The sequence below is a fragment of the Octopus sinensis genome, linkage group LG27, assembly GCF_006345805.1.
Source record: "Octopus sinensis linkage group LG27, ASM634580v1, whole genome shotgun sequence".
NCBI classification, from domain to species: domain Eukaryota; kingdom Metazoa; phylum Mollusca; class Cephalopoda; order Octopoda; family Octopodidae; genus Octopus; species Octopus sinensis.
Window position 1 is genome coordinate 13086294 of NC_043023.1, and position 11840 is coordinate 13098133.

General features: G+C 37.3%; 1 protein-coding gene and 1 pseudogene across 1 annotated transcript in view; both read right to left on the minus strand.

The window, feature by feature from the left end:
• Window positions 1-11840, minus strand: part of LOC115225186 — a 195309-nt pseudogene that overhangs the window by 121027 nt on the left and 62442 nt on the right.
• LOC115225197 (zinc finger protein 239-like) overlaps window positions 2728-11840 on the minus strand; it is a 28879-nt gene continuing 19766 nt past the window's right edge. The window contains exons 4-5 of the mRNA XM_036514279.1: window positions 4205-4269; window positions 2728-3448 (exon numbers count right to left, since the gene is read on the minus strand). Of these exons, the coding sequence (XP_036370172.1) occupies window positions 3210-3448; window positions 4205-4269 (304 nt within the window). The 3' untranslated portion in view covers window positions 2728-3209. The remainder of the gene's footprint in view (window positions 3449-4204; window positions 4270-11840) is intronic.

The following is an 11840-nucleotide window of genomic DNA, read 5'->3' on the forward strand; positions in this document are numbered from 1 at the left end:
GTACATACATACATTCATACGTACGTACATACATACATACATACATTCATACGTACATACATACGTACATACATACATACGTACACCCATACATATTACATACATACGCACATACATACATACATTCATACGTACATACATATATACATACGTACATACATACATACATACACCCATACATATTACATACATACGCACATACATACATACATACATTCATACGTACGTACATACATACATTCGTACGTACGTACATACATACGTACATACATACGTACATACATACGTACATACATACATACACACACACATACATACATACGCACATACATACATACTTACATACATACATATATGAAAACCCCACTAGAATGGGAGAAAGCGCTAATATATGATATAAGTTATATGATGTATAAAAACACGCAATATACAAATAAATATAACACCATCCGATTTTCTGAGTACCTCATTTCTTCTAATATATATACTCTTTACTCTTTTAGTCTTTTACTGGTTTCAGTCATTTAACTGCAGCCATGCTGGAGCACCGCCTTTGATCAAGCAACTCGACCCCGGGACTTATTCTTTTGTAAGCCGAGTACTTATTCTATCGGTCTCTTTTGTCGAACCGCTAAGTAACGGGGACATAAACACACCAGCATCGGTTGTCAAGCAATGCTAGGGAGACAAACACAGACACACAAACACGCATATATATATATATATATATGTATATATATATATATATATATATATATATATAGGCGCAGGAGTGGCTGTGTGGTAAGTAGCTTGCTTACCAACCACATGGTTCCGGGTTCAGTCCCACTGCGTGGCACCTTGGGCAAGTGTCTTCTGCTATAGCCTCGGGCCGACCAAAGCCTTGTGAATGGATTCGGTTGACGGAAACTGAAAAGAAGCCCGTCGTATATATGTATATATATGCGTTTGTGTGTCTGTGTTTGTCCCCCTAGCATTGCTTGACAACTGATGCTGGTGTGTTTATGTCCCCGTTACTTAGCAGTTCGGCAAAAGAGACCGATAGAATAAGTACTGGGCTTACAAAGAATAAGTCCTGGGGTCGATTTGCTCGACTAAAGGCAGTGCTCCAGCATGGCCGCAGTCAAATGACTGAAACAAGTAAAAGAGTAAAAGAGTATATCTGACAGGCTTCTTTCAGTTTCCGTCTACCAAATCCACTCACAAGGCTTTGGTCGGCCCGAGGCTATAGTAGAAGACAGTTGCCCAAGGTGCCACGCAGTGGGACTGAACCCGGAACCATGTGGTTGGTAAACAAGCTACTTACCACACAGCCACTCCTGTATGTGATAGTTTATTTTTAGAATGACATTGTAGGGTAGGTGTGAAAAGCCAACTCTGGTCAGTTTGAACTTAAAACAAGCAGAATATTTGGGCCGCATATGGCTGGTTTAACCATTTAGCATTCAGGGTTTCTTTCAATAGACAATACTTCAGTTTTATGACTTAAAAAATTACTACTTATTTACTCGTGTTATATTCCATTAAGTTTGCAACATTTTAACCCTTTCGTTACCAACCCGGCCAAAACCGGCTCTGGCTCTGTAGTACTAAGTCTTGTTTTCATAAGTTTTGAATTAAAATCTTCCACCAAACCTTAGTCACAATTTATATACCTAACACTAGCTGAATGATAACTGAGTTATTTTACTAAATTCTTTGTTATATTTAAAATTAATTGAAAGAAACACAGAGCATCTTGACAGAAATATGGTAACAAAAGGGTTAAAATATATGATAGAGAAACAATTCTTAACCCTTTTGTTTCCAACCCAGCTGAAACCACCTCTGGTTCTGAGTACAAATGTCTTGTTTTCATAAGTTCTGAATTAAAATCTTCCACCAAACCTTAGTCACAATTTATGTTCCTAACATGATAACTGAGTTATTTTACTAAATTCTTTGTTATATTTAAAATTAATTGAAAGAAACACAGAGCATCTCAAAATAAATACAGTAACGAAAGGGTTAAGCAGAAAATTCTTCCAGAAAAGTCAAACAGCCAGAGAGATACAGAAAAAAATAATTTTGAGGAGCAAAAATTTTATTTAATTATCTTATATATTGTTATTAATGTTTACCAGAAAGAAAATAAAATCAGTGTTCATGGAATGAAAAATGAAAATTAAAAGAGAGAGAGAGAGAGAGAGAGAAACGGAGATAGAGTGTGTGAAAAAGAGAGAGTGAGTGTGTATGTCTGTAGATAGATAGAGAGAGACAGAGAGAGTGTGTTCATTAACAAAGTGAAAAGGTTTTTGGTGAGAGAGAGGGAGAGAGTAAGAGGGGCTGTTTGATACCACTCCCTCTCTCATTGTTATTACCATTTTGTCTCTTCTCTTTCTTAACTCTTACTGACACTGCTACTTCCTTATTACAAACAAACTCATTATCATAATAGATTACTAAGAAGGGAGCAAGCTGGCAGAACAAGGAGCACACCTGGCAGGACAAGGGGCACACCTGGCAGAACAAGGGGCACACCTGGCAAAATGCTTAGCAGTATTTCGTCTGTCTTTAGGTACTGAGTTCAAATTCCGTCCAGGTCGACTTTGCCTTTCATCCTCTCGGGGTCGATAAATTAAGTACCAGTTACGCACTGGGGTCGGTGTAATCGACTTAATACCTATGTCTGTCCTTGTTTGTCCCCTTTGTGTTTAGCCCCTTGTGGGTAGTAAAGAAATAGGTATTTCGTCTGCCGCTACGTTCTGAGTTCAAATTCCTCCAAGGTTGATCTTATGTTTCATCCTTTCGGGGTCAATAGTATAAGTATTAGTCAAGTACTGGGGTTGATGTAACAGATTTACCACCCAACCACATGTGGGCTGGCCATGTGGCAATATTTGCAAGCGATACTGTTTGTTATATATTCTGTATGAATACATACATGTTTAGTGAAGTTATAATCTGGAGAGAATGATTTACCACAGGTATCACAATGATATGGCTTCTCACCTGTATGAACACGTTTTTTGTTAATGCCCTCCCATGTGAGAAGGATTTGCCACAGACTTCACAACCTGGCTCTCACCTGTATGGGTGCGCTTGTGCTTAACCAAGTTATTTCTAAAAGAGAATAATTTACGACCGGTATCACAATGATATGGCTTCTCACCTGTATGAACAGGTGTTTTGTTAATTCACTCCCATGTGAGAATTATTTACCAAAGGTGTCACGATATGCTCGCACCTGTATGGGTGCGCTTGTGCTTAACCAAGTTATTTCTAAAAGAGAATAATTTACCACAGATATCACAGTGATATGGTTTTTCCCCAGTATGAATACGTTTATGATCAGTCAAGGTACTACCTGTAGAGAATGATTTACCACAGGTATCACAATGATAGGGTTTCTCCCCTGAATGAATGCGCTTGTGCTTAGTTAAAGAGCCACTTTCAGAGAATGATTTACCACAGATTTCACAATGACATGGCTTCTCACCTGTATGAATAAATTCATGTTTAATTAAGTTACCTCTATGAGAGAATGATTTGCCACAGATATTACAGTCATATGGTTTTTCCCCAGTATGAATACGTTTGTGTTTAATCACTTGACTGTTTGTAGAGAATGATTTACCACAGATGTTGCAATGATATGGCTTCTCACCTGTGTGAAGGTGTTTATGCAGATTTAAGCCACGATTTGTAGTGAATGACTTATCACAGGTATCACACTGATATGGTTTCTCTCCTGAATGCAGGCGTTTGTGAATTTTTAAACCCCCAATATAAGGGAATGATTTACCACAAATATCGCAATGATATGGTTCCTCTCCTGTGTGAATACGTTTGTGATCATTTAAAATACTACCCCGAGAGAACGATTTACCACAGGTGTCACAACGATATGGTTTCTCTCCTGTGTGAATGCGTTTGTGATAAATTAAATAATTTAAACGAGAAAATGTTTTACCACAGGTGTCACAGTGATACGGTTTCTCACCTGTATGAGTGCGTTTGTGAGTTTTTAAAGAATTGCCTTGAGAGAATGATTGACCACAAATATCACAGTGATGTGGCCTCTCTCCTGTATGAACACGTTTGTGTTTCTTTAAACCAGAGCTCTGAGCAAATGCTTGACCACAGATATCACAACGATATGGCTTCTCTCCTGTATGAATACGTTTGTGTCTTGTTAAGTCTCTATCTGCAGAGAATGATTTACCACAGATATCACACTGATATGGCTTCTCTCCTGTATGGCTGCGTTTGTGATTAGTTAAGCTACCAGCCTGTTTGAAAGATTTATCACAGATATCACACTTAAATGGTTCCTCTCCTGTATGAACACGTTTGTGTTGAGTTAAGCGGCTGTTCTTCAAAAATGATTTACCACAGATGTCACAATGATACAGGTTTTCTCCCGTGTGAATACGTTTATGTACATTTAAATCTGCCTTTCGAGAGAATGATCTCCCGCAGATATCACACTCATGTGGCTTCTCCCCTGTATGAACGGGTTTGTGATTAGCTAAATCCCTTGCTGAAGAGAATGAATGGCCACAGATATCACACTCGTATCGTTTTTCGCTTCTATGAATATACCTGTGTTCAGTTGCAACACTGTGATCAGAGAATATCTTACCACAGATGTCACAGCAATAAACCTTCTCTCCGGTATGAATACGCATGTGCTTATTTAGGTTGGACTTTTGAGTTAACGCTTTACCACAGATATCACAGCGATAGGCTTTATAGCCCGTATGAGTGAGTTTGTGTCTTGTTAAGTGATAATTTCGATGGAACGATTTTCCACAGATATCACAGGAAAATGGCCTGTCTCCTGCATGAATACATTTGTGCTTAGTCAAGCTATCTCTTTCAGAGAATGCTTCATCACAGACATCACACTGGTACGATGATTCTCCTTCCTCTTCCTTTAAATCACAAACAACATCAGTCTTTTCAGACGTGTTATTACATAATTTTCCTTCCATAGTTTCCCTTCTCTTTTCTACAATTTACAGGTGTTTTCCTTCTTTCCGTTCTTTCTATATATTGATCCTAATAAATATATTTCTGTTCAAAATATAATTATTAGCAACACAACCAGTTTTAGTACCAAAAGGCAATCTTTACACCCAACTTAATGTAGCTGTCTTCTCAGAATGTTGAATATTGTGATATTGGCCTTCACAGGTCCACTCATATAAATGCTTGCTGCATAAAACCACAGATATATATCAGACATATATAGCAGAGAGGAATCACCTGATATGGGCGCCTGAAGGGTTCTTATCAATTGTGACCATTGCCAATGTTTGAAGATGCTGCAAGGTCTTTCACACAGACACACAGACAGAATATGTTTGTCCAGTTTTGTTAGAATGACAAATGAAAATCTTCTCCTAAGCATTCAAGTCCTTGAAGAAGAAGAGACCTGCTGCTGCTTATTACAAATTGTCTCGGCTCCAAAGAACTATTTTCCTGTAAGACACCAAAGATCCATTCTATGAAGAACATTTCCTTCCAGTCTTTAAAAGATGCTGTACCTCGATGCAACCAATTCTTTGATGCCAATGTCATTTGATATTCTGAAAGAAGAGAGAAATAACAGAGTTAGACAGAGATGATAGTCAACCGTTTAGCATTTAACCCTTTAGTGTTCAGATTACTCTGTTAAATGTAATAATTTTTCACTCAAATTGTTTTGAATTAATCATGCATTATCTTATAACTTTGAGGTTTCAATGATATGATTGTTTGTTTTCAGAATATCAATGTAGGTTTGGTGTGAGAGGCTAGATATCGCCCGTTTGAATGTAAAACATGTAGAATATCTGGGTCAGATATGGCCGGTTTAAACACTAAAGGGTTAAAGCAGGCGTTATCTGGCCCAAGTATTTTACCTGTTTTAATGTTATAAATAAATTGTTAGATTGTTAATTGCATTTCTCTAATTTATTATTTGTAATTTATATTTATACATCTCTGTGGTATAAATATATCTGTGAATTGGATGTTTTACACTGCATGGAAGGAATCGCTTTTTGTTTCGTTTGGTGCATTATATGGTCTCAAAAATTTGTCCTACGAAGAAAGGCTGAGGACGCTCGACCTTTATTCTCTTAAAAAACGCCGCCACCGTGGTGATCTCATTCTCCCCCACAACATCATAAGCAGAAAGTGTAACCTCTCGAAAGAGCTGTTCTTCACTCCTGCTCCAGAGCGTCGGCTGCGGGGTCATTCCGAAAAGCTCTACCTGCGACGATTTCATCTCAATCGAAGGAGGGGAGCTTTCTCCGTCCAGGTTGCGGATCCGTGGAACAAGCTGCCAGACGAGATGGTGAAGATGCCGACGACCGCTCGGTTCAAAGTCTTTCTTGACCAGAAATGGCCTGAACTCTTTGTATGACCACCCTCCCTGTACATAACTCCATGTCCCCCTACATGGCCTCACAACATCATAAGCGGAAAGTGTAACCTCTCGAAAGAGCTGTTCTTCACTCCTGCTCCAGAGCGTCGGCTGCGGGGTCATTCCGAAAAGCTCTACCTGCGACGATTTCATCTCAATCGAAGGAGGGGAGCTTTCTCCGTCCGGGTTGCGGATCCGTGGAACAAGCTGCCAGACGAGATGGTGAAGATGCCGATGACCGCTTTGTTCAAAGCCTCCCTTGACCTCAAGTGGCCTGAACTCTTTACATGAACACCACCCTGTACTTAACTCCATGTCCCCCTACATGGCCTTGCTATTTGCTTTTGAGCCAAATTAACTAACTAACTAACTAACTAACATATATGTAACAGGATCTGGAATCGGTATCACTGAAGGGGTGTCCGATCCGATCCCCTCACATTCAATTTAGTTAAATACTAGCAGTATCGCCCCGCGTTGCTCGGGTTTGTAAGGGAAATAACTATAAAGCATTTTTAGAGAGTTATAGCCAAAAAATAGCCAAAAAGTGGGGGAAAAAATGATGGTAAATTTTTTTTGATAGTTAAAAAGGTCGAGTTGCGTCCCCTAGACCATCTGTGGTTTGAGTTTCTGATTGTCGACCCCATGTCGAATTTATCTATCTTTTTCAGAACTGGGGGAACTTTTCAAAATTTTCTCTGCGTTAGTTTTGAATTATGACATTGGGCTATGTGTGTGTCAAGTTTCATCAGAATCGGTTGAAAGCCGTGGTCAGAGTGAGGGTACAACCAAACAGACACACAGAAACACACACAGACAAACTGCCGTTTATATAGAGAGAGATAACAGACGAAGTCAGGTTATCTGGGAAAGACAACAAATTGTTGTTTATTACTCGTGATGGTGTAGATCTGGTGTACGTATTTCTGAGGGGAACCGACAGCCGAATCTGTTGTACTGCTTCTTGTTGGATGGTCGAAGTGATTCGATGTGGTCCACTGCTAAGTCGGTGCGTAGTTCTCAGAGACTGCTAATACACGTCTGTACACGAGGGCTGTTGGGGCCAGAGAGACTGAGTGAGTGGACGGTGTTTTAGGGGTCAGTTTCCCGCACATGCGCATGGGGAAGACTTTCGGTGGCCACCCGGAAGTAGTCCCATTCTGCGCATGCGCGCTGAACCTTACACAGCAGCATCCCTAAATATATATATATTTATCAAAAGTAAAACAGGACGCAAAGGATTTAGCGGTACATATGTTTCTGGCTTTATTAGACGGTTTATATCAATGCATAATTGATGTAATATGTATGTCAATAGCCTTCTTCAGCCACACACAAATACAGGTCTTTGGTGTGGTAATTGTGCGCGGCTGAAGAAGGCTATTGACATACATATTACATCAATTATGCATTGATATAAACCGTCTAATAAAGCCAGAAACATATGTACCGCTAAATCCTTTGCATCCTGTTTTTCTTTTGATAAATATACCCCATCACCTACACCACTAACTGGCATATACATCATCATCATCATTGTTCGACCATGGTCGAGACAATGGAATTTACCATGCTACGCCAGACTTCACGGTACATCATGGCATTACGGAGGTCCTGTTGCTGGATGCCTGTATCCATGGAGATTACATCAGGGTAGGAGAGTGTGCGCCCTCTGGTATTGCGACCGTGGTCGAGACAATGGAATTTACCATGCTACGCCAGACTTCACGGTCCATCATGGCATTATGGAGGTCCTGTTGCTGCTAGATGCCTGTATCCATGGAGATTACATCAGGGTAGGAGAGTGTGCGACTCTGGCATTGCAAGTAGATGGCTTCCAGAGGAGGAGAGTAGAAATTACCCCTTTTTCAGCTCTACAACAATGTCCAGCAAACTGGACTCTCCTACCTTTCACAAGAGATGACACAGGTGGTAGTTTCCCATATATTTGCATTTTGGTTGGATGGCGCTTCCACGAGAGATTTTGAGCCCTCATAAGGAGGGTTAAAAACCTTCTTGGGAAGAATGGCATATACAGGTGCTTACAGTTATCAAGTATTCACCCTGAATTTTATATATATATATATCCCGTTTCGTGTCCGTTGCCAGCCTCGCCTGGCACCAGTGCGGGTGGCACGTAAAAAGCACCCACTACCCTCACGGAGTGGTTGGCGTTAGGAAGGGCATCCAGCCGTAGAAACACTGCCAGATTTGACTGGGCCTGATGAAGCCTTCTGGCTTCACAGACCCCAGTAGAACCGTCCAACCCATGCTAGCATGGAAAACGGAGGCGAAATGATGATGATGATGATGATATATATATATATATACCTAAAAAATAAGGGTGTCTGAGAGACACCACCATGCCGAAATAGCAGTCAAATCCCTGACTCTAAAAACCACATTAAATGTTCATATCGCACCATGAGATAAGACAGAGGGACAAATAGACTCGCAAAAATATATTACTGAATAATATCTTTTTGCGAGTCTATTTTGTCCCTCTGTCTTATCTCATGGTGCGATATAAACATTTAACGTGGTTTTTAGAGTCAGGATTTTGACTGCTATTTCGGCATGGGTGGTGTCTCTCAGACACCCTTATTTTTAGTTGTAAAAAAAAGTATTACCTTTGTATTTTTTCCCATGCTGGCCACTTGATAATATCGATATTTAAATATCGAAATTATCCTTATTTATATATATATATATATATATATAGATATAGATTGATAGATAGATAGATAGATAGATAGATAGATAGATAGATACAGATATAAATTACGATGGTACTCGCTAGCTAGTCGTGACGAGTCGATCCTTACTGTTTGTGTTTTATTTACTTAGTTTTAAAAAATCCTTTACTTCGGGATTTTGTGTTTTATTTACTTTGTGTAAAAAAAATATTTATTTTGTGTTTTATTTACTTTGCTAGGTAGTCGTTGTGGGATCGACTAGATAGCGCGAGTGCGCGCACCGGAACCATCTTCTTAAATATTTACTATTACGATACATATATATATATATATATATATATATATATATATATATATATATATATATGTATAGAGTCGAACTAGAGACAGCTGATGAAGGGGATTTTTCCTTGTGTAGTATGTCCTGTACTCTGTTTTTCTGTTGTAAAAAAATGGTTTTTCCGTTTTCGTTTCTCGTTGAGTTCTACGTCTATTTGTGGTGTCCTGTACTCACGTATATATATTTATATATGCATGTATATATACATGTAGATGTAGGTACGTACATGTATGTTTGTATGTATGCATATATTTTATTATTACACTATATATATATATATATATATATATATATATAATTACGATAGAATTTTCAGATTTTTCTGTATGCTAGCTATTGGTTTTCAGTGATGTTAATTAAATTAATATTCAATTTATCACCCTCATTATTAAATTATATTACGATTATATATATATATACCTATATATCTATATATATATATACCTATATATATATATACATATATATATATTATATATATATATATACATAATATATATATATATATATATATATATACATTATATATATATACCTATATACATATATATATATATATATATATATATATACATATATAATATATATATATCCCTATATACCTATATATACCTATATACCTATATATAATATATTATATATATATAATATATAATATATATATATATATATATATATATATACCTATATATATATATATATATACATATATATAATATATATATATATACCTATATATATATATATATATTACATATATATATATATATATTATACCTATATATATATATATATATACCTATATATATATATATATATACATATATATATATATATATATACAATATATATATTATACATATTATATATATATAATATATATAATATATATATATATATATATATATATTATATATATACATATATATATATATACATATATATATATATATATATATACATATATATATATATATAATACCTATATATATATATATATATACCTATATATATATATATATATATATATATACCTATATATATATTATATATATTATATATAACCATATATATATTTATATATATATATAACCATATATATATTATATATATATATAACCATATATATATTTATCTATATATATATATAACAATATAAAGTTAACTTTTTTTAGAAGCGTTGAGAGATGTATTGAAATATAAAGACATGGAAATGATTTATTCTCAAACGTAGAATAATGCTGAATCGCATAAAAAGGATAGAATATCCATATATTGAAGGAAAATTTGTCAGCGGTGAGACAGGTGCTCGAACTTACATTTCTGAGATTACCGTGTGCGTGTAGTTCTGGAACAGTTTTGCCCTTTCAAGTCCATACATCGCGGGAAAAAGGGAAAAAAATAAGGTACCAAAGAGTTAGGGACCGAAACTGTTATGAAAGGATCCCGTAAATTTGCAAGGCCGTCTTCGTTTCGTTTCGTTCCAAAATAATAATTTCTGATTTATGAAAGAAACAAAATATTAATTAACAGGAAATTACTGTTTTTTCCTTTTCTTTCGAGACATGGGACATCGAGAGACCTTTTTTCGCTTAGATGTGTATATAGTATCTTACCTGTTATCGATATGAAAGCCAGTATTTCCAGTGAAATCGTTTAAATAACAATAAACGTCCTTCCAAGAAACTCAAAACACAAACCATAAGATCGTATTATTTATTGAGTGAAATTTTGATTTGAAAAGAAAGAAATTTAAAAAAACCGACTCGGAAACGACGAAATGCATTAAGGCTTGCTATCTATCCATCTGTTTTCGCTCAATAAACACATACAACGCCCGGTCTGGGAATCGAAACCGCGATCCTCTGACCGCGAGTCCACTGCCCTAACCATTGGGCCATTGTGCCTCCACTCCACCCTTTTCAAGCCTAGCTAGGCTCATGGGCCCGGTTTCTGTGGCGTATGTGTTCCCCCCAGCTGGACGGGATGTCAGTCCATCACAGCGTTACTCAAGAAACAGGAAGAAAGAGAAAGAGAGAAAGTTGGGGCGAAAGAGTACAACAGGGGTCACAACCACCACCCCCTGCCGGAGCCTCGTGGAACTTTTAGGTGTTTTCGCTCAATAAACACTAACAACGCCCGGTCTGGGAATTGAAACCGCGATCCTCCGACTGCGAGTCCGCTGTCCTAAGCACTGGGCCCTCGCGCCTCCACTCCGCCCTTTTCAAGCCTAGCCAAGTATATAAGTACACATACATTAATACATACGTGCACCGACCAGGCTATCAGATGTTGCTACACATCGCTGGTCACAATGCGCTTCGCATTGTTTTAGCCTTTAAACGATGCCATCCCGCTGGCTAAGCGAGCAGGCCAACAGAAGAAAGAGTACAGCAGGGATCACCACCAC